General features: G+C 37.8%; 2 protein-coding genes across 5 annotated transcripts in view; one reads left to right on the plus strand and one right to left on the minus strand.

Annotated features, from left to right (window-relative positions):
* Positions 1-11,813, plus strand: part of LOC107585344 (serine/threonine-protein kinase VRK2-like) — a 14,902-nt gene extending 3,089 nt beyond the window's left edge. The window contains exons 5-10 of one of the 2 annotated variants that reach the window (XM_016272345.1): positions 5,928-6,048; positions 6,397-6,455; positions 7,829-7,986; positions 10,378-10,521; positions 10,995-11,153; positions 11,381-11,813. In XM_016272345.1, the coding sequence (XP_016127831.1) occupies positions 5,928-6,048; positions 6,397-6,455; positions 7,829-7,986; positions 10,378-10,521; positions 10,995-11,153; positions 11,381-11,791 (1,052 nt within the window). In that variant the 3' untranslated portion in view covers positions 11,792-11,813. The remainder of the gene's footprint in view (positions 1-5,927; positions 6,049-6,396; positions 6,456-7,828; positions 7,987-10,377; positions 10,522-10,994; positions 11,154-11,380) is intronic. The other variant, XM_016272346.1, reaches the window with a different exon arrangement.
* Positions 11,756-24,303, minus strand: part of LOC107585345 (E3 ubiquitin-protein ligase FANCL-like) — an 18,081-nt gene continuing 5,533 nt past the window's right edge. For all 3 annotated transcript variants that reach the window (XM_016272347.1, XM_016272348.1, XM_016272349.1), the window contains 8 exons: positions 22,535-22,603; positions 16,839-16,989; positions 16,628-16,711; positions 14,322-14,367; positions 13,898-13,979; positions 12,232-12,348; positions 11,978-12,049; positions 11,756-11,837 (listed from right to left, as the gene is read on the minus strand). In XM_016272347.1, coding sequence (XP_016127833.1) covers positions 11,802-11,837; positions 11,978-12,049; positions 12,232-12,348; positions 13,898-13,979; positions 14,322-14,367; positions 16,628-16,711; positions 16,839-16,989; positions 22,535-22,603 — 657 coding nt within the window. In that variant the 3' untranslated portion in view covers positions 11,756-11,801. The remainder of the gene's footprint in view (positions 11,838-11,977; positions 12,050-12,231; positions 12,349-13,897; positions 13,980-14,321; positions 14,368-16,627; positions 16,712-16,838; positions 16,990-22,534; positions 22,604-24,303) is intronic.

Consider the following 24,303-nt stretch of genomic DNA (forward strand, 5'->3'; position numbering starts at 1 on the left):
TCCAATAGTCCTCTGGCTTGTCCACATGATCTTTAGCAAGCTGCAGACGGACAGTGATTTTCTTTTTGGAGATCAGTGGCTTTCTCCTTGCAACTCTGCCATGCACACCATGGTTGCTCAGTGTTCTCCTGATGGTGGACTCATGAACATTAACATTAGCCAATGTGAGAAAGGCCTTTAGTTGCTTAGAAGTTACCCTGGGTTCCAAACTCTTTAGAGATAGTTTTGTAACCTTTTTCCAGCCTGATTAGCAACAACAACTCTTTTTCTGAGGTCCTCAGAGATCTCCTTTGTTCGTGCCATGATTCACTTCCGCAAACACGATCCAACTTTCTTAGATCCCTGTTCTCTAAAGAAAACAGGGCAGGCAATGACACCTGATAATCATTCCAACTGTTTGAAAACACCTCTGAACAGATGGACTCTAATTTCACCCTCAAATTAACAGCTAATCATAGAGCTTCACATACTTTTGCATCGCACAGAAATGTAACACTGGGTCGTTTTTCTCAATAAATAAATGACAAAGAAAATATTGTTGTCACATTTGTTTGATTGGGTTCTCTTTGTCTACTTTCAGGACTTGTGTGAAAATCTGATGATGAATTGGGTCATATTTATGCAGAAATATAGAAAATTGTAAAGGGTTCACAAACTTTCAAGCAGCACTGTATATGCTTATATTATATATATGTTTAACACAATACTATTTTAAGTTTACACATTTATTGAATTTGGTGATATTACAGTTTCAGTAATTTTCTTTAGTATATCATTTTTTAGACTTATTTATTTATTGTAAGTAGCATGCCTGTTTTTCTCACTTTTAAAAACAATAGGGATACATACTTTAAAATATATAGCTGCCTTTATATTTTTGGAAGCAAATCCCTTTTAAAGGGATAGTTCACCCAAAAATGAAAATTTTATGTTTATCTGCTTACCCCCAGGGCATCCAAGATGTAGGTGACTTTGTTTCTTCAGTAGAACACAAATGAAGGTTTTTAACTCAAACCGTTGCAGTCTGTCAGTCATATAATGGAAGTGAATGGAATCACGGCTTTGAGAGTCAAAAAAACATACACAAATGAAACCCTGCGGCTCGTGACGATACATTGATGTGTAAAGACACGAAATGATCGATCTGTGCAAGAAACTGAACAGTATTTATATTGTTTTTTACCTCTGATTCACCGCAATGTCCGAACTGTCCTGAGTGTGTTCTCAACAGCCGTCGTCTTCTTCTTGCTTTACGGCAGATCGCAGACTTATAAGTGCATTACCGCCACCTATCTCTTACATGGACCATTGACACTCCTAATTGAGATTGTAGATATAGTGTCAATGGTCCATTTGAGAGATAGGTGGCGGTAACAGGTCTCAGTTGAGAACGCGCTCAGGACAGTTCAGACATAAAAAAAACGTAAAAAATGATATAAATACTGTTCAACTTTACACATCAATGTATCGTCACAAGCCGCAGAGTTTAATTTGGTTTTGTTTGTGTATGTTTTTTTGACTCTCAAAGCAGTAATTCCCATTCACTTTCATTATGTGACTGACAGACTGCAACAGTTTGAGTTAAAAATAGGGATGCACGATATATCGGCCACCATATCGGTATCGGCCCATATCGGCTCATTTTTTCTGTTATCGGCTTCTTTGTGTTCTACTGAAGAAACAAAGTCACTTACATCTTGAATGCCCTGGGGGTAAGCAGATAAACATCAAATTTTCATTTTTGGGTGAACTATCCCTTTAAGGACAATATCATATTTGGGGGTTCATGGTATCAAGAAGTTAGAAAATCACTGGCAAGAAAAAAAATAGGCTATGATGTAGATTGAAACAAGTTAGTTCCATATTTTTCTTTAACAGTACTGTTACATTATTAAAGGGGTGGTTCACTGGGTTTTTTCTAGGCTTGATTGTGTTTATGGGGTGCAGTCTAACATGTGTTAACGCTTCATTTTTTTAAAAATTCATTATTTTTCACATAATTTACCTTTATTCCACACTGCTCTGTCCCTTCTCTGAGAAACGGGCTAATCATTTTCTTCTTTTATAAAGCCCCTCCCTCAGAAATAGGCGATGGGCTCTGATTGGTTAGCTAGCCCAGTGTGTTGTGATTGGCTAAACTGCCTCTAGCGTGCGTCTTAACGTCCCGCCCCTCACTTCGGCGGCATGTGCTCTGGTTGTATTGTAAATTTGAGCCCAATTGAGAAGCAGAGTATATTATTGAAGAGGATCGTGCAGAACCTGTGCAAGCATGGCTTTTAATGGTAGGCCTATGTTTTTTGTTTGTTGTTGTCTCATACTTTTAGATACGCTGTTATTTGTAAATGCTACTGCTTATGATAGCTTTTAATATACGGTTTTATCCTGATTAAAGCTTTAATACAGTACGGCATCTGCACGCGTGTTTAACGCTTCTCATAACTATGTGAAAATAAGTGTATAAATGTAACCGTTCATTGTTGGAGGTGAGCTGAGAGAGAGAGAGATGCAGAGCGTGTGCGCAGGGGGACGAGAGGAACAGTATTAAGAACTGCTGCTTGAGAACATTGATTTTGAAACTTGTGAATCCATTAGAATCGTTAGAAGACAGAATCACGATTCATATATGAATAGATTTTTACGTGCACTCCTAGTTTTTTTCTTCCTCTTCTCTAAAGCAGCGCAGCATGGCCTCGTCCCCTTTGCTGCCTTTTCCCGGGGGCAAGGTTTATCTGGGTTTGTGACGTCACGAACCCGGGAAGTAACTTGTTGTAGTCCCTACCAGCCGTTTTTGTAGGCATTAAACTGCCAGAATTTTAAAAGACGATATCTCCGTTTGCATTGAACTTTCAGCTTTGTAACTTTGCAGATATTGTTTATGCTCAAACAGCAACATTAGACACTAACTAACGTTAAAAAAGTTAAATCGCAATGAACCACCCCTTTAAGTTGGTTTTATTAGTGGAGGATGAATAAGTGGGAATGCCTGGGTGTATTATTACTGTTTCGTGATATAAAAGGGAAAAAGTACATGACTCGTAGCTCATAGTGCGTACTCAGAACAACACATTGTTTGATACATCAGAAAGTAAATCATACTCAGGTTCAGACGAAGGTCTGGCTGCTTTCAGACAAGACCATGTTCTTACCTGATACAATTTGTTAACTTTTCATGTACAGGATTCTACATATGGTCCTGATTCTGTCTCACTGCTCTGTAAATGGATGGCCAGTAGTACTGTGTAAATCACACTGCATATGGCAAGTGATATAACACTTGAGAGTTTATAAAAACACCTACCCACTGATGCACCGACTCAGGGGTTCAGTGTTCTGATCCACTCCTAAAGCTAAACTCAAAGCAGCAAGGCTGTAAATTTGACAAACCTTGTTCCTGCCACTATCAAACACACTGTGGCCGAGCCGACGTCACCTCACTAGCCTTCTTGACGTAGGCTGTCGGCAGCTGTTGTGCAGGTCATTTGCATGGTCTGACCTGTAGATGAATGTAGATAATTTTCTTTTGGCCCTTGGCACACCGTGTAGATGTTGATTTGTTACCATGGTGAGGAGTGCAGAGACGGGCACTTTGTGTTCCGCTGAACCCCATGCTAAAGGCCTAATTATCACCTGTAGGTTTGAAATGAGCTGGCTGAAATTCAGAAGGAGAGGTTCAAGAGTTTGACATGGCGCTTTGGATAATCACAATAACAATAGGCCGTAATTATGAACAACAGCTTCTATCTGATGGAAGGTGTTGTGCTCAGCCTGGAATACATTATTCTTGTGGTTCAGCCTTTTTTATAAGTGAATCGGTGTCAGGACTAGGCCAGGCAGCCCACCCCTTTGGCTCCTATTACAGAGACGGACAAAATGTTTATAGAGCATGTCTTATCTTGTGCACTTTAGTCTTTAGTCATAGTGCTCTTTTTACATGCCACTTAAGAGGCTTTTTCCCCCCCAAGGTCACCTGTGAGGGATGTTAAAATCTTTTCTATTAAATTGTGTGTTTGCTAAATTAGTTTGGTCAAGGTTGAAGAAAAATAAAGAAAACCTAGATACGTGGCCTAATGGTGTTGCTGGCTAGCGGGCAGGGAGGCTGACTCCGTAATGGGCATGGCAGGATCAATGATGGCCATGGATTTAGGCAGAGATTTTCCCTTTTGAAGAATGCAGTCAATGGGTAATTTCTCAGGAGATGGACTGCAGTTACAGTATTGAGTTAATACACTCTCTAGGCACGAACAAATGATGTGCCTTAATTTACCCTTATTGATGAAGTTGGAGCTTTTCATGAAGGGACATGCTTAACGGGAGGTTAACTCTCGTATATGAGCGGAACTGACAAAACCGTTCCATTCAGATTTAAATTTAGGTGAATGTAATTCATTGAGGGTCCTTGGCTTAAAGTCAACCTGTAATTGGTCAGTCTGACCCAAAATGTATTTTAGTTTAATAGCTGGGATTCAAAATTTATGTTTAATATCTAAATGCTGCTGCTGTCTGTCTGGTTGGCGAAAGACTAAGCAGTCGGTTTAAGTGAAGCCATTTCACGCCCAGTGCTCATAAGCAAATGCTTTTGCTGTAACATTAGAGCGGTGTTGTTAAAACTGAACTGGGATAGATTCCCATTGAGCTTATGCAAGTGTGAAACCAGCTCTCTTGGGCTTATTTGAAGACCAAAAGTACATATTCCAAAAGTACTAATCTCTTCTGCTCCTGAGGTTAAGAACAGTTGCGTAGAATCTAGAGTTGTTTAGCATTGTCAGACAAATGTAATAAAAAAATGTAGTGCTGGTTAAAAAAAGAAAAAAATATTTTATCGAGTTGTTCTCACAGGCAACATGCAATATGACCAGTGTAGTCTGACTCTTTTGTGAGCTGCTTCTCTTTAGTAAATCAAATATAAACAGCAACAATCATGTAGTCTGATTCCTAAATTAATGACTCTCATGAGCTGGTTCTTTTCAGTGAAACAAAAACATACAGTGTGATGTGTTGCCCGATTCCTAACTGAATGTTTCAATCCCCATTGAAGCATCAGGCTCTTATGAGTCGGTTCTTGTAATGAATAGTCCAAGAAGATGAGTTAGTGATTTGAATCAGTCTGAACCTTGGTATAATTTACAGAATTAGAAATGTAAGAATATGTAAGGACTGCATCCTTTCCAAAAGAGTTGGAATCAAATTTAAACAAATTAAAATCTAAGTCAAATCAAGAGTTTGTGAATCAGAAAGAAACCGATTTAAGAAATCTGTATTGATACCTAGAGTTTTTTCCTGGATGTTAAATAAATGTGAGAACCATAAAAGATGAAGTGGCCTTGTAAAAAGATTTTAGTATACAAAAGACATTTACACTAGATGGCAGTTGTGTAATGTGCTACAGCAGAGGTGGAGTTGGAGGAGGTTTAGGTAGCACATGCACATGCACACGCTCTCAGGCTCTTCTCTTAAGGCCAGCGGAGACCCCACGAAATCCAGAAACATGTGGAAACTATTTGGGCCCAGACATTTATTTCTTTGTTTTACTGCTTGGCTCTCCATCGGAGAGAGTGTTGGGCCGGGCCACAGGCTGTCTGGATCATGTCAGAGGCCATCAGGATCAGGTTCCTGGACGAGTCGCCAGACCAGACGAAGGAGGTGGGAGTGTGAGAGAGATGTGAGGAACGCTGGTGGGAGGAAACTGACCTACTCTTTCAACTCTCAGCCTCTCTTAGAAAAGCCCCATTAGCCTGTGAGGCACGCCAGGGCACCAGCTGAGAAAACAAAATACTCCTCTCTATCAACCCCCAATCCCCCCCCCCCCCCCTCCTTTTTTATAAGGGCATATTTCAGCAGCCAATGGACGGGTCATTCAATCAATGGGTTTTAACTTGCTTCTCAACCGGCACTCAACTTCTTTTCCTTATTTTCACTTTCTCCAACAGCCCCATCCAGACGAGGAGACTTGGAGGTGTTGGGCTACTGCTTGCTTCACTGGCAGTGTGGAACTCTGCCCTGGCTCTCATCTCTTAAGAACCCAGCTGAGGTCCAGGAGGCCAAGGCCAAGTACGTTCCCATCTTCACCACAGGTCTAGGCCTTGTGCTCTGTTGTGTACAGTGGCTGCTGATCAGAGGCTTTATGTGCTTACTCAGCCTGAATTATTCACTCAACTGCTTTAAAGCGTAAAAACTACACCAAAGGTGTAAGGCCACAGATTTTATTTCTTGTCTGGAAATTTAAGCTGTGGATTATAAGACTCTGCAGATCTTTAGAATAGAGAATATAGTTCTTCATACTAAAAATGTAAAAATATGTTGTGTATTTCCATGAGTCGAAAGCAAAGATATGTTTTCAGATACATTTTGCAACAGGACCTCTGGTTAACCTTTCCCTTTATCATCACTTGACCACAGGCTGATGTCTAACCTGCCAGATTCTGTCCTGAACATGTCCACCTCCGGCTCCAGCAAGGGTAGGTGCACGTGAGAGTGCAGACCATTTGCATTGATCAACAAGATATGGGGCAGGGACTTAGCTTCCTTGCCATCCCCACAAGCGCAATCTCCTTGCCTCTCCTTCATCAACAGGCCCTAGCGTCCCTGCAGTATCTTTCCCCCCTCCACAGGGAGCGAGGGCACGTGCGTCTTTTGAAAGGGGGCTTTGTGATCTATGATTATGATGAGGCCTTATTCCCCCAACCTTGAGAGGCTGGCTGCAGCTGGACCAGAAAGATAAGACCTCTAACATGCATCAATGCTGCGCATGTGGTATACATTCAGCTGGGCTGCCACAAAGAGAATGCGCACCGGTGTAGCACTGCATCTAGCATATTTATTACAGTGAAGAATGGAAGGTGCCCATATTAGACACACATTTGTGTTCTCATATGAACAGAGAGGCCCTTCTACATTGTGCTTCTGTCACCGTCCATTTGTTAGGAAGATGTGGTTTGTGTTCCCTTTGGAATGAAAATTAAGTCTGCAGATGCAGGTTGTCACTTGGCCAAACTTTTGTGCATGCTTTCGGTAAGCATCTAGGTCAACTGCAGGATACATCAACATAAAACATGCAGACCAGCTCAGTTGGGGTTTATCTGTGAATTATGCAAATATGGAACCACAGTCCACCTCCACAGTAGTCTCAATTCTATAGTTTTCATAAAAGGATACATTTAGGATACAATGTGTCCTGCTCAACATCTGATTTTCAGGATTGTTTATGAAAGTGTATTAAAGTTATAGTCCAACCAAGAAAGAAGACTGATCTGCAGAACACAAAGGATGATGTTTTGAAGAATGTTTCAGCTGTTGTTATCCATATTGTGAAAGGCGAAATCTTCAAGCCCTAAAAAGCACATAAAAGTAGCGTGAGATTAATCCATACAACATGAATGACATAGTCCAATTCTGTCCTGTATGCATGCATGCACAGCCTACATCAAATGTGTTGATAAGAACGTCATGATGTTTGGTCATGTGACATGCAAGAACCAATGAGTTTTGACATTTGAGATTTGTGTTGCTATATTCAATGTACAGTAGTCTGTATTTGTTTATGTCAGTCAATGTTTTGATTTGATTTAAAAGTGAATAAAGTCTTTAATTTTGATAAAATTAATTGAATAAATGGAGGTGTTTAGATTAATTTCATGCTACTTGAAAGTTTTTGACCCCAACTTTCATTGTTCGAACAAAAACTGAAAGTTTCATATGTTCTATATGTTCCATAGAAGAAAGAAAGTCTGGAATGACATGAGGGTAAATGGTGACATAATTTTCATTTTTTGGGTGAACTAGTCCTTTAGGTTTTGCATATTCAGATGTCCTTCTTTCTGACCCCTTGTAGAGATCGCCAGGTACCTGTCCAATGTGAAAAACCTTGGCTACAATGAAAAGCCAGACTACCAGGCCCTCAGGAAGATTCTGTCAGTGGCCGGGCCGCAAGGCCCATTGGACCTCTCTAGGCCGAGACTGTTGGAGACAGCCACGCCAACCACACAAAGGGTGAGTGTGAGATGCTTTGGCACATCAGCCCAGTAGTCTTAATAGAGACCATATGAGCCGGGGCTGGAGCATTCAGAGCAGCCTGTGGGCTGCGGCAGATTTATCTGTCTGGGAGAGAGAAGGAGATGCTCAGGTTTGGGAACCTTCCTCTGACCCGTTCCCTGCTACACTGACTCCCACTTCTGCTTAGAGCCGTCTGATTGGCCTATTGCCGGCGTGGCAGTTGGGCCGAAGTGGTGCGGACCAGAAAAAAAATGATTTACACAGTGGTGACAGACTCAAAGTTACTAAAGGCCCTCAGCCTGGGGCCACAGCTCAGTGCAGTGTCAAAAACGTACAAGAGAGCTATTTAATTAAAGCACTTTTATTTATTGCAATCACATGCAGTGTATTTCAATGTCTGTATGCGCATTCAGAATTGAACTGCCTAAAATACACTACATTGAATTCCTGCACTCTATTATGAGAGACAAGAATGGCACTTTTCCTCTATAAGGGGAATAAGCTGGTGGATCTTGACCGTGGTGTCATAGGTTAACCTTTGCTGACCTTGCCAAAAGGCTTATTTGATCTCAAGAGGTCTGGAGTGGAGAGACCTTAATTCCTCTGGAATCACTTCACAGTTGATCACTGCCAACTTGAAACGCTGAGCTTTTGCGAACACCCGAGCAACCCAATTTGGGACTGTTGAATACACACATTTTGCGGAGGCCAAAAGATTGCCAGTTAGAATTGCCTCTCACTTTTATGTGGAGCTGTCCAGCAGTTTGATTCTGTGGTTCAATAGAGAAGGCTCAGTGTTGAGGATTTGGAGAAGGGTTGGTAAATACCCTCAGTGTTTAGGGTGTCATTTACTCTCCTTTGTACCCTGATATTGAAACCACTCTGCACAGTAACACTGTGGACCACCTGAAGAACATATCTCAGTTCTAGTTTTAGATTGACCTTTGCATTTTCAAGTGTTTTATAAATAAATCATGGATCATAAAAATCAAATGATGATTTGAATAATATAAAAAATATCATGGCATGAATGAACTAAGAAATTAAAGTGGAATTTCACTTGAAAAAAAAAAAGGTAAGAAGTCAATATTGTAGCGATGTATGAAGCTCACACAAGTCACTTTCAAACCAAGCAGCTTTATTTTGATCCCTTGACCAACTTGAACCCAGTAAAAAAAATCTGTCCTCACACATAATTCCTGATCACTTGGATTTCAATTGAAATAAATGGATTTCACGCAAGAAAATTCGGCAGACAACGGTAAACATGACCGCACTCACAGTTCTGCACAACCCTGATCTTTACCCAGTGATACAAGATAAACAATGAGCTGTTGTTAAGCTTTATTTTGATCCCTTGACCAACTTGAACCCAGTAAAAAAATCTGTCCTCACACATAATTCCTGATCACTTGGATTTCAATTGAAATAAATGGATTTCACGCAAGAAAATTCGGCAGACAATGGTAAACATGACCGCACTCACAGTTCTGCACAACCCTGATCTTTACCCAGTGATACAAGATAAACAATGAGCTGTTGTTGTCATTCATTGGTTGTTGTTTTTTCCCCCAACTATTTCTGTATTTTGTTTCCAACTTGAATATGTGGTTCCTGACCTAGATGTAGGAGCTTTCCAGATGCACCAGACAAGTGTTAGACTAAAAATGTGTTTCCCTGATAGGGGTTAGACTACAGGACAGTGTGTGATGATGTTGCTCAGGCTGGATTGGTTATACTGCAAGTTCAAAGTTGAGAAGATTTGATTGTTCCTTCAGTGAATACATAGATGTTCCTGTTTTGTGCGCAGGTAGTTGGGTGATGGTTGCTGTATCAATGTATTTGAATGTTAATTTTCTCAAAGATGAATGGAGAGTTCTTATAAAGCAGTGTGCAGAAGTGTCTTTTTCCTCTGACCTTGACCACCTTTTGCACAGATGGAAAGCATCAGTGTCAAGAGCAAGGGCATTAAGATTTGAATCCTCTTTTCTTTGTAGTTCTATTTTTCTGTGGTTCTGTTCATCTCCTTCTAGAAGATGTAGCTGAAGTTCCTTTGAATAAAAGCTAAAACAACACCATCAATGTCCCCCTCGTGCCTCAGCTCTCCTGAAACCACGTCAGGCAGTGTGAGGCCAACGGCTCCTTGTGTCACTCCAACACTCCTGGAGTTTATTTTGCCTACAGCTGACCTCGTTGGTGATCTGTGGCCAAACTTAGTTTGGACAGTTGCCACATTAGGGAGAGCAGTAGATGTGATTAATCAGGGCAGGTCCTCTCCTCTCAGGATCCAGGTCAGGGAGGGAACACTGAATACTCACTTTCTCTCTCTTGTGAATGCTCAGAGACAAAAGCAAGTAAATTCCTGTCATTTAATTTAACTTCCCACAGGCTGCAAGCCAACCCAGGACTACTGAGAAAAAAACAGCAAGATCAAAGCCTGTGGTGACGGCAGAGGAAGATGATGAGGAAGAGTTGCGCGGGTCAACATCAAACACAGTTTGGAGCAAGACAAAACGAGAGACGCACAAACAGGTATAATTCTAAAAACAACCGAATAAAATTGGCTTAAAAGCCAATTGTTTAATTTAAGAATCAACTTACGTTTGTCACAGTATAAATGGGTATTTACAATATACATGAAAATTTACACTACCGTTCATAGTGTTTGGGGTCTGCAAGGTTTTTAATGTTTTTGATTCTCTTATGCTCAACTAGACTGCATTTATTTGATCAATAATACAGCAACATTGTAAATATTATTAAAATAAGATGACAGGGAAGAGAATAATTGTTGGTTTAGAACAAAATGAGTGTGAGTAATTAATGACAGAATTAAAATTTTTGGGTGAACTATGCCTTTAATATTTTTGTGGAAACTGATACTTTTTTCTCAGTATTTTTGATAAATAGAAAGTTGCTCTTGCATACATAATTAATATATAGTGTTATCATGCAGTGGTTTAATACACTCTCATTGATATTATTAATTGGTGTCATCTTCATAGAAACAAAACAAAGCTGACATGGCTGCTAAAGGAAGCATCAGGCAAAGTCCTAGGCCTTATGAAAGTGATGAGGACATCAGTGATGAAGATGAGCCCCTCCCTCCACGAGTTCATCCTAGAACAAGAGCAGGAGCACGGCAGAGACAGGAACTTGAACAAGTAAAACCAGCAGCAGAGTGCAGGCCAAATGCCAAATAGAGCACAGTCAATCATTTACTTTTTCAAATTGATCAATTTTTTAAAAGCATCAAGAGTCACAGGAAATACAAATATGTTTTGCTGTGTTTATTATATTATACAAAAGTCTATTAACAAATTCAACATACCAGCCCTCTCATTTCTATTTCTTATATTTTGAAAACATAACATGTGCTCCACCAACACAGGCAAAGAGGAACGCAGATGTTTACGAGGGCAAGACCTGGATGACCATGAGGGGAAGACAAAACGGTCACTACGAGAACCAGCAAACACATACTCTGACACTAAATGACGACCATGCAGAAGTCAGCAGTGAAGTCGATTATTGGGGGAACTACAGCAGGAAACACAGCTGGAATCCAAAGCAGTGGGAAGAAACTGACGATGAAGGAAACCACTGGGGTAGTGATGTGTGTGGACAGGAAGATGAATGGACGCGGTACCATTACAGAGAAGGAGATGGCTTTGGGAAATCAGAAAATCAGGCTAAATGGCCAATCAAAAGAATGTTGATCTTCCTTGTTGTTATGGTACTGACTGTTGTTGGTATTACCCTCACTGGAGCCGTAATGACACTTGACCCCTACTCTGAATGAACAGATTTTGTTAAGCGTTTCCTGTGACCATTTTCACAGTGATGGGCTGAAAAAAAAAAAAAAAAGTAGAAATTAGCATGAATTATTTGTCAGCCATTTTTGCACTATACATGTATTTGTGGATTTAAATAAAGTGATTTTTTAATTGTGTGTTTGCTGTGTTTTTGTGATCAAGTTGACTATTACCTTGCTGCAGTAAGGACATTCTCCAAACACAATACTGAAGCTTTGGCGACTGGTGGGCAGACCTCTCAGCCACTGTGAAGACAAATAACTCAAAAGATGAAATAAATACTATACCAAATTAAAAACTTTAGAAAATGGCATACTGGTCTCAGCAGGGTAATCTACAATTGTTCTGTTGTTTACAATACTGTTAAACTTTATTTTTGTATGGGCTGAGGGTCAGTGTTTCTGATTGCTGAATCTGAAGCTCTTACCTCATAAAGACACACTTGATGGAAAGGCTGGCCACAGCGCGGGTCATTGCAGACCTGATCTGGAATTGCTGACTCAAGTCGATAAGAGTAGCAGATGCCACATTCAACACTGAAACTCTGTGTATACAGCAACAAAATGAGATAAGCTTTCAAATGTACAAGCTTTCAATGAAGGAAAAAGATAGCTTGGTGTATCCCGTAATGACATTTATGTCATCATTTACTCACCTTTGTGTTTCAGATCTGTAGGATTTTCAATTTTTCCTTGGAGCACAAAAGGAGAAATTTTGACAAATCTACCAGTTATTCTTATATGCCATTAAAACGAATGGGGATAGAATCTTTTAATTTTCATAAAAGATGTGTATAAAAGCAGCATCATAAAAGTGGTCCACTCATAAAATATATCCTAAGTCTTTTGACGCTAGATAGCTTTGTGTGAGAAACAGTTTTATTTTTTTAAACCGATAACCTTCCTTTCCAGTAAGCAGAGTTGATGTTAATTAAAACTGAAAATTTCTGTAATTTAAATAAAGCTGAAATAAAGTATAAATATAAGATGCAAATTGAACATTTAGAAAAGCTTGCCTTGGCAACTGAGTCAGTGAGTTGAATTTGTGAATGAATCATTCAGACTGGTTTTGTGAACTGGATCAACTGATTCAATTAAAATATTCAGCAACTCTAAAAATATATATATAAATGCACTGATTTTCAGTAAACAATGATTTTGATTTGTACTTCACAATAAGTTTTAAAATTCTTCGTAGGAAGTATGGACCACTTTTTTTTTAAATCTTAATCTTAATCTTAATTTAAATCCAGTCTCCATTCATTGCATGGTTGGTAAATAGTGACCAGTACTGTACATTGAAACAAAATTTCTCCAGTTGTGTTCCACTGAAATCATTCAGAAAGTCATACAGGTTTGGAATCACATGATGGTGAGTAAATAATCACTGTGAGTTAATGGTGAAAATAATATATATAAAAACTAAAACTAAATGAAAAGCATCACTTTCATATATTGTACCCCTGAGTCTGATCTGAAATTCTGCATTTGAAATTCACTCTCCCTGCTGGTGCGCGGTGGCTCATATTTGTTCCCACAGGGTGAGGAGACTCAGGTGGACTCATCAACCCTATATATGCTTGACCCCCCCCCCATGCTTCTGCTCTCTTCTCCTCCACTGTCCGTGTTTGCATATTGCTGTTCAGATAATTAGAGGCTTTTTTTCCCCTGAGCAATCCATTAAAAGGATAGAAGACAAAAATTTCAACATCTGGTCAAGTAAACTTTTCTCGCTTCAGAATGTTAATGATGGTCAAGCATTAATCTGCGGTACAGACTGTGAATAAACACTGCGCCCTTTCAACCCGCGAGCTGAAAGAGAGAAAGCATAAAAAATGCACACAAGGAGAAAAAGATAAATGGCGGAGCTATGATTAAACAGCTCTTGATAGTGCTGAAGATTCTGTCGCCTTTGTTATTGTAATGATCTTATCTGTAAACAACCCAATTAAAGGAAATCCGTACCCACCTCTCCCGATGATAAAAACATAAAGAGAAAAGGAGGGGGGAAAAAAACCCTGCAAGCTTCAAATGTGATGGTGCTGTAGAACTAATTGTAAGTGGCAGTGTATGAGATGAAAATATGCAACGTACAGATTTTTCGTGGGTGGTAGGTGATGGAAATTCTATCTCCAACACATCCTTCATATTCTGTAGGACACTGCAGTCAGGGTTCCTATGAGGAGAGAAGGAAATCGGACCTTTATACACTAATGAAATGCATACAGTCAAGTCATGATGGCATAATGAATACAGCTCAGTGATTACTGCCCAAAAAAATACAGGATATCACTGAGAATCAACATTCTGGGCCAAGACATTCTCACCATGTGGTTTCTGATTCATTTTACACTGTAATACAGATATCCACTGAACAATATGTGTGGCATGCACATGAAATGGCAAATTTGCATTGAAATATGCAACATCCACTTTGATTCCTCGTTAATCTTGTTCAACCTCCTTCGAAAAAAAAGAGTAGTTGGAATCAAACAGAAATGTATAATTATTTGCTTACCATAAATGCATATTAGCATTCAACTTATTCCTTAAAGGAGTGACAACTGAAAGACAAAAGCAAGAGTTATAATTACAGAATTATAGTGACAAAAGTCAAAAGTACAGCTGCTTCAGTATTAAGTCGATACTAGCAAACAATACTAATAAACAATGTTTAACGTTTTTGGTAAGATTTTTTAATGTTTATGAAAGAAGCTCACCAAGACTGCTTTTATTTGGTCAAAAATACAGCAAAACAGTAATATTGTCAAATAATATTACTTTATTTTAATATATATTTTAAAATGCATTTTATTCCTGTGATGGCAAAGCTGAATCTTCAGCAGATTCAGCTTTCTCCAGTGACACATGATCCTTCAGAAATCATTCTAATATGCTGATTTGGTGCTCAAGAAACATTTCTTATTATCACTGATGTTAAAAACAGTCTGTTATACATTTTTGCCTCAGGTTATTTGAATAGAAAGTTCAAAAGAACAGCATTTATTTGAAATGGAACTCTTTTTTTAACTCTATAAATGTCTTTACTGTCACTTTTGATCAATTTAATGTGTTTTTGTCTAATATATATATATATATATTTTTTTTTTAATGGTTGTGTATATTGTTTACAAATATATCCACATGAATCCATATTCATTTAAATTAAATAATTAATTTAAATATTAACTAATTATTAAAAAATGTAACTATATGTCAACACATTTTTTTATTTACCATTTAATAAAATAACAAGTATGGACATTTAACCTTTAACTTTTATTGAGAATTGTTAAATTAAGTAAGCTGTTATCTGTTCTGTCACATCGTATTAAAACATACACACTTATTTATGTTTTTTGTAATAGCAATCCACACTGGACTTCATAATGCTTGCAAAGCACTGGGGGACAAAAATGCCATCAACATAAATCATAACAATCAATCTGCATGGCAAAAACAAGCCCGAGGGAGTGTTGTATATGAAGGCAAGAACGGCGCTCACCCCTCTAATGTAGCCGAGCAGTTTAGTTCAAAAGAACAGCATTTATTTGAAATGGAACTCTTTTTTTAACTCTATAAATGTCTTTACTGTCACTTTTGATCAATTTAATGTGTTTTTGTCTAATATATATATTTTTTTTTTAATGGTTGTGTATATTGTTTACAAATATATCCACATGAATCCATATTCATTTAAATTAAATCATTAATTTAAATATTAACTAATTATTAAAAAATGTAACTATATGTCAACACATTTTTTTATTTACCATTTAATAAAATAACAAGTATGGACATTTAACCTTTAACTTTTATTGAGAATTGTTAAATTAAGTAAGCTGTTATCTGTTCTGTCACATCGTATTAAAACATACACACTTATTTATGTTTTTTGTAATAGCAATCCACACTGGACTTCATAATGCTTGCAAAGCACTGGGGGACAAAAATGCCATCAACATAAATCATAACAATCAATCTGCATGGCAAAAACAAGCCCGAGGGAGTGTTGTATATGAAGGCAAGAACGGCGCTCACCCCTCTAATGTAGCCGAGCAGTTTCAATTAACTCTACCTCATCTCTCATTCAGCGTTCCTCACCTGATCGGAGAGCACTGACAGACAAGGCACAGCCGCGTCATTTCTTACCTCTAATCTCTATTCTCTCAAAGAAATGCCACAGTAGAGCGGGCAAAAGAACAGGGCATTTCCCATTGTGACAAACAGTCTGACAGAAAGGGAAATATTCAAATAATTCAAATAAAACGCGCTCATCATGGCTGTTCCACCCGAGAGATCAATCTGGGAGGAACGTGATAGCCACACTCTCTGTTTGTCATTTGTAAATGCAAAAAGCAATATTTCTGTCTGACCCCACGCTCGGAGGGTCCGCGACTGCCACCGTCTTGACTACTGAAGTGTGGATTTAATATCAATGAATAACATTGCTAGGCAACTGACAATGTGTTCTGTGTGCTATTGTCAGCCAAGCATGACCTTGGATTTAAAGAAACAATCACGGCTGCTTAAATAGTGCAAACTGACCTCCATTCCAGCACCATCTCACTCGAAATCTAAAAGCACATTGCGCCGCAAACATATTGCTGGCTGTCAGCTCGGCCGCTCCAGCTGTAGCGCTCCTGTCTAAATGCAGTAAAGCATTTACAGCATGTGCACTTATGTACGGAGGTAATTGAAAAACAAGAGCGTGAGAGGGAGGTACGAGTTTCTCACATCCGAGCTGCCTCTCACATGCAGGAAACCGTAATAAAAGCTGTATGGAGATAAACAGAGAGATTTGCAGATATGAAAAATGCCTACCGTGCTCAGCCCCGAGCAAACAGCACTCCGGCAGCATTTTGGGGTGTCTGGGGTCAATTTGTACCTTTATTGAGACATTGTTTCCTGGGGAAGAACAGCGATATGGCAGCTTAATATCACAGGAAATGATTGTGGATGGGCATAGTTGGATGGATGGCGGGTGATCTGCAAATAATGAGATTTAAATGTAGTAATATGAATGTAATGTTACCAATGGCGATCCTTCTCATGGAGTCTGCTTTTGTGGGTTTTTCTGGTTCCAGTACCCATGTCTGCTCATCTATCTCATCCAGCACCGACCAGAACTCAGACAGAGCCTCCACATTTAGCAGGAACTGACTGTGGACATTGGCTAATGTGCTCTGGGTATAGAAGAAAAGGGCAATGAATTAGTCTCAGATGTATTTTTCCTGCTTGAAAGGTGGTATTTGACTTATGTTTATCACTAAGCGGCAGTTCACCAAAAAATTATATTACTTTTTTTAAATTCATTATTTACGAATAATAATAATATTTTTTTTTACCTTCATTTTATTATTATTTACCTTCATGTCGTTCCAAACCGGTCTAAATTTCTTGTTTCTGTGGACCACATTGTGAATGGAAATATTTATTATTCTTTGTTGTTGTTTTTTTATTTTAGCATACGGTTAAGGTGCTGTCATATTAATTTCAACTAAAATTTACGAAAAAGGTCCAATGTCTGTTGTCAATTGTGTATAAATGTGTATGAATTGTATCTCACACAGAAGTCACTTTCAAATCAAGCAGCTATTGGTCAATGTGCAAATTCCAGTGGAAAAAACTGAACCTGTTGTGAATCTGCTTGAAGGAATCTTTTACCCTTACAAGACTTTCCTCATTGTTTGGATTCCAACTGCAATGACTGGATTTTACTTGCAAAAATTAGCTGAACGGTGTTAAATGTGACCACACCTTTAGTTGATTAGACTGCTAGTTTAATCTGTACCCTATAAATTTTTTTAATTGAATGTTTATGTTTGATCAGACATTACAAACAGCTACCCACTGGGGTCCTAGGTGGACTCAACCAAATTGTTAATCAAACAAAAATGCAACCGAACTTGACAGCCAGTGATCATCATGCATCATCATTGCATGGAAAAGAACAGTTCAGATCATTTTTATTAATTTTTTTTTTCCACAGAAGAAAAGTCAAATGGCGACATTAGGGAGGTGATGACAGAAAAAGGAAGTAGCATCAGATCTTTTCTTCCTGGTGTATTGTGTGACATACATCCAAGTGTAACAGATTATTAGAAAAGAACAAAAGTGTAGGACGGGGACTTGTTCTAGTCATTGTTTGTTAATAACATAAGCTTGCAGTCGGGGTTTAAACAGACTAAATGATCGGAAAAGTCTGCCATACGTCAGCAGAGACAAGTCTGTCATTTTACCAGAAGATCAAGTTTTGATTTAAAAAATAAAAAACATCATTGGACCAATAACATCTATTTAGAAAGAGTGAGTACATTTCATGGCAACTTTAAAATGATCAGTAGAAAGAGCAAAATTATTGTATTGACCAAATGTTAGTGCATGATTTCTGCCATAGCATTTGATTTTTTTTTTGCCAATGTCATGCAATTAATCAATTATCATATTTTAATATTAGATTTTTTGTGTTGCATTTAAAATCCAATTGGCTCAAACATTTCAGTTTGAATGAACATGAAGCCTCTCAGTCAGCAGTTGTACTCTTAAACGTTTTTCCGACTTTCAGAAGTGCCTATAGACGCTAGAAATAGCATCCTTTTAAAATCTTATGCAACTCTTGATATGCAGGAACAACAGGGTTTTTTTTTCAGTCTGACATTGGCTAGGCTGTCTTTAATAACTCCTGAACACTTCTGCATATGGAAAATGTTGATACGGTCCACATGTCTGGTTTCATATCACTGCTTTATACAAACTCTTCAGCCCTCTGCCATCAACACTCGGGGAGGAAAAAGAAAAAAGAAACATTCCCACTGAAGTCCTGCCAAGTCTTCATCAACTACCTGTCAACAAACCATTGATTAAAGCACCAACCAAGAACAAATCAAATACAAAAAGTGACTGAACAGGAAAAGACCAAAACTCATAGATCAGCAAACAAGAGAAATTCAGCAATAGCGCTTGATCACAGAGAACCACAGACGACCAATCTACGGTTCAGCATAACGGCTTCCTCTAATTCTAACATATACAAACACAGTAGGCCTCTGTTTCCTTTGGAGCTGTCCAGTGGTGAGGCAGAGCTAATGGTTTGAGTATGACCGCTCATAAATCACAGCTGATGATTGACAGCTGATGGGCTTTGGCCCTGTTTCACTCCATGCTGTCAGAGTGAGGCAGTACAGGTCGCCCACACTGCTGTGACCTCAGACCCACACTCCTCGCTTTCCACCCGGCTGCCAATTCAAGGTCTTTAATCTCAGCCCAAAATCAGAACGCTTTAGTCTGGACACCAGATCCTCTCTGCTCAAAGCCACAACCACTGCTTTATTTTTAATGATGATAAATATGAATAGGCTTTTTTTAGCATAAAAAAGGCAACAACTGAAATGAACATTTTGTGTGTTATCAAAACTTTGAATATATAAAATTATGCCACACTAAGCGCCCATATGCTATAAGCACTGTAAGTACACATATACTGCTGAAGGTAAACTTTCAAAATCAAAACTAAATGATATTTTAATTTAGATATTTTAGTTATTTATAATTAGCATATCTTTAAATCATCTATTTAATTAGACCAGTGGTTTTAGACCAGGGGAAAGTCTCTGGAAAAGTGTCTTCTTTTTTTTTACAAAACATTTTTAGGGCTGTCAAAGTCAATGTGAGAATTTGAAATTAGTTTATTTCATTCTGCTTTTTAAAAACTGGGTGGAAATGAGTATTATGATATTAACTGATATTATTTATTATTCTATTTACAGTCATAGTAACATGCATATACACACACACAGTATAACTTGCTATGACTTATTCAATATGACAAATAGTTTGAAGAATGGACAGATGGATACCTATTTAAAAAGATTTGCTTTAAATTATTTTTAGAAGGGGGTCTCATCATATTTGAGGATCTTGGTCAAAAAATGTTAGCTGTAGCTTGAAATGTGAACACAGTAAAACAGCTGATTAACCTTTTCTACCCTGAAAAATAAGGATTATTAGATATTAGTATAAAAAAAATGCACAGTGTATTTTTAGTGGTCTGTGTATTTTTGCTGTGATTCAAAGGAAAACTAGATTGATAAAACTAGATTGATTTTCGATTGCGAGATGTTAAATCACATTTGTCAACAGTAATTTTGAAGCATTGTAATATCTCAACAACATAATACAATCAATCTCAGCTGATTTAAGAGGGAAAGAACTGGCTGCATTTAGAGGATGAGATCTCATGTGTTTTTCTTTTGTCACATAATTTGTGTGTTGATTATGTGCCTGATTCTCTGATACATTTCCATACATGTTAAATTGGAGAGCACAGAGTCAGAGCTGAATGGAGCAGCCAGAGCTGGTAATTGAACATAACAAAACAAATCAAATGACTTTTTTTTTTTAAGACAGGCAAGGGATATGCAGATAGGAACATCAGAAAAACAGCATAGTAATCTGGATAAATCTAGTCTTTCTTAATACTAGAACACATGAATGTGAATTAGATTTTTCCTGATGCCACACAGGATAGGATGCTTCGATATAGGAAGGACAGCATAAAACAAATATGATGGGTCATTGTGCCAATACAGCACACACAATTTAGCATTGAACAGGTGCAAAGACACAGCAATTATTTCCCAATTAATGCCGGTTGTGTGATTATAGTTATGCTTTTATTTAAATATATGGTGCAGGCGAGATGTCCTCATAATTGAATTTCTCTTGGAAATGTGCCTGAAATGTGGAGCGGCACAATGGATTCCTCCCCAGTGAGGTGACAGCATGCTTACTGTTCTGTTAACTCTCCCAATTAGGTCCCTCCTCATAATGTTCAATGGTGCATTTTCAGTCACTTAATGAACAAGTGTCAAGTAAATAAATCAATAATTGCACACAGAGAAATATGTATTCCTTAATGCTCATAGTCTATAATTGTGATTGTTAAGGACCCACCACGTAATAAAGCAATGCTGGGCTAAACAAATGATTATTATACTGTATTACACACAATGTCATAAAGTCATAAATGACCTCTAAATGAGTACTACCATTCTTTGAAGCACAGTACCTTAGAGTACAATATAAACATAAATGTACATGAATATGGTAATCATTCATTATCACTGTATAGGGTTGAATCAATAACACAGTCTTGGTCATTGGTATCTCAGTATAGATAATAAATGGATACCTTTGACAATGAATTTAGACCATTTAGCGCTCATAAAATAAAATTAGAGATATCAATATATTCAATAATTAAATGGCAATCATTTACATTTAATTTACATTTCTAATTTTTATCATTGTTTTGTAGTTGACATGTTTAGGGAAACAAAACAAATAATAATAATTATTATTATTTTAGAAGAATGTCAATATTGTTATCTCTTATGACTATAATATCTTATAAATAGCTTTTTTGTTTATTTGTTAAGCATCTGCTAAATAACTAAATGAAAAAAGTGATATATAAATATATTTATAATATTAATATAATAATTATATTTTTCAGTTCAGATTGCATGGATATGTGTAATAGATAAATATATTTAATAAAAATGTTGTGTGTGTATATATATATATATATACATATATATGATATTACATAGTAGTGACAGTAAAGGCATTTAATTTTTATTTACAATATTACTGTTTTTACTGTAGTTTGGATTAAATAAATGCCACTTTGGTAAGCATATAACTTCGTATGACTTACTTCGAAAACATTCAAAACATCTTAAAGACCCTAAACTTTTTATGTATATGCCATTTAATTTTTTGAAACAGACTGAGGGGGTAAAATTCATGCAGTGAGCATTGTTTCTCTTTGTGCACTCCAGGAGTCGGGCTGGGTGGCTGGTTGAGTGCAAATCCCGCTGAGACACACCTGCACCGCTGTGTCCGCCACCAAACAAAGAGCACACCCCGCCAAATCTCCTGATCCATATTATACATTATTCACAAACTCACTGACTCTCTCACACACACACACAGTTGAGCGCAGGTAATCATTACTCATTCAAATGTATGTGAGAGGCAGGCAGACAGGCCTTTCTCTTCCCTGAACAGAGGAGATGAATCAAGACATCAGCAGCGCAGCAGGACTTCAGCCGACAGAAGGCTGCTATGTGCTGAGCTGGTCTTCTCTGTCAGAGAGCCATGTTCCACTGCCATCCCTCATCCAACACAACGCACAACCCTCCCTAACTCACACCACTGCTGTGCAATATGCCAAGTCTCTTTCATCCACCTCAAAGTAATTGGAGCAAACGTATGACTGAAGAGGAGCCTATTTTTCAGGGGAGGAGGCGAAAACATAGGACGATGATAAAAAGAAAACGACAGTGAAAAATGGGTCTCCGTTCTCGCTTTTAATTGTTATACGTAAGAGGAAACTCGTCGAGGCTCATTAGAGGCTGCTAACATATGTAGCTTTCCAGATCGCCATCCTGTCAGTTTATTTGGCACAGTTTGAGCCTTTGTGAGCGGAGTTATTGTTTTTTATGGAAGCAACATCAAAGTGGTGGTGGAACGGAACACCTTTTATCAAGAAAAACACACCTTCAAATGCCAAAAAAACACTTTGTTAATTAAAAACACTGCACTTTAATTGTTTTTCTAAAAAAAAAAAAAAAAGGGACAATTTTGGTAATATGATAAAAAGCCAAATCAACTTTTCAATAACAATTTGTTCTGTTCAAAAAGTTTTAAGTAATTTATGACTACCTGAGAGGTCCACATGATGACCAATGGAACAGGGAGATCTGCAGAAAACTCTGGGGCCTCAGTTGGATACTAAAAAGATAGAAAAAAAGACAGAGATATATAATCAGTTTAAAACAGTATATATGGTAAGCAAGTAATTTAGCAGATGCATCATGCTTTTATCACTAAAAATGTTAATGGAAGTCTAGAATGGTGTTTTTCAAATATTAAAGTGTAAAAGGTAAGATGTAGGCATGCATTAATGCTTATTACTGCATTTTGTTATGTATATAATTATTAAATATCATCCTTCCTTGTGCTTATTTAGTGAAAAACATTGTAAAAAAAACATGCTTAGATTATTTATAACTAGATTTTTTTACTTTTAATCTACTTGGCAAAAATGGCAATTTGACTGAAATGATGGCTCCTGCTAGTAATTGTATAAAAAGTATTAAAAAAAAAGTTTATACACTCAAAAGTTTGGGGTCAAATTATTATTATATTTTTTTTAAAAGTGACAGTAAATTTCAATATTACATACGATCTCTATTTCAAATTAATGCTGTTTCTTTTGATCTTTCATCAAAATACTCAATACAATAGTACTGAGCAGCACAACTGATTTTAACATTGATAATAAGAAATGTTTCCTGAGCACCAAATCAGTAGAATTTTTTCTGAAGGATCATGTGACACTAAAGACTGGAGTAATGGCCAGTCTTTAGTGTCTGAAATTCAACTTTGCCATCACAGGAATAAATTACATTTTAAAATATATTCAAATTGAAAAACAGTGATTGCGGTACTATTGTTTTTCATTTTGGTAAGGCTTAAGGAGCATAAGAGACTTGGAATAATGACAATGGTATATAATATGAATACTAAACAGTAGTGCATATTATATAACATTATATAATATTTATATATAAAATTAAATAATAGATGAATACAAGTACTGTTAAAAATATTAATAATACACTAAATTACTAGGACAACTTACCACACCTGAAGACCTTTCTTATTTAGCCTCTTTAAGCTTGAAATTCTCTTACATGTTTCCACGCTTCAACCAATAATACAACTATGTGTATGACCCCACAACCCACATTTGGGTGACGGAGGGCCTTGTGAAAGGTGCCCGGCTCTGGGAAGATGAGCAGATGTGAGGTGGGTAGATCACGGCTATTTTTAGCACCCAGCAGGACGGTGGGCAGGTGGGCACAGGGGGCTTCTCACGCCCTGCTGAATCTCATCAGGACCCCGTGCAGTGTCCACAAGGAGCCACTGGCATCTATACCATGCCACCACTTGCAATGCCAAGCAGAGCTCATTCACACACAGCCCGACTTTCAGACTAAACCACTCACACGCCACAATTTTCTGCTTCTTCTGTGGCCCCTGTAATCACCTTATGAGGATCACTCGTGGTCTTATCTTTGCCACCGCATCCCTGCACACTCTCTCACCTCTCATTCAGGCCCTGTCACAATCTCACAGCTCCATCTCTCAACATAATCTTACAGTCACAGTACATTAGTGCCACCTGCTTAAAGTTAGATACTAAACCAAAGTTCTGCTCCTTCTGCAGTCCAGCTGAGTCTGAGGATCCTGATACAGAAAGCTGTGTGAACTAGTCCAGCCATCTGTGACCCACACAAATCAGAAATGTGCATTTTCTAAACTAAATATTTTAAATTTCTTTTTTTGTGAACCCTGATATGAAACTTATTTAATAAAAAAGGAGAGGTTTTCACATTTAGAAAAATGTGGCTCAATTTTGACAGTTT

This window comes from Sinocyclocheilus grahami, unplaced genomic scaffold, assembly GCF_001515645.1.
Source record: "Sinocyclocheilus grahami isolate Dianchi unplaced genomic scaffold, SAMN03320097.WGS_v1.1 scaffold69.1, whole genome shotgun sequence".
Lineage (NCBI taxonomy): Eukaryota > Metazoa > Chordata > Actinopteri > Cypriniformes > Cyprinidae > Sinocyclocheilus > Sinocyclocheilus grahami.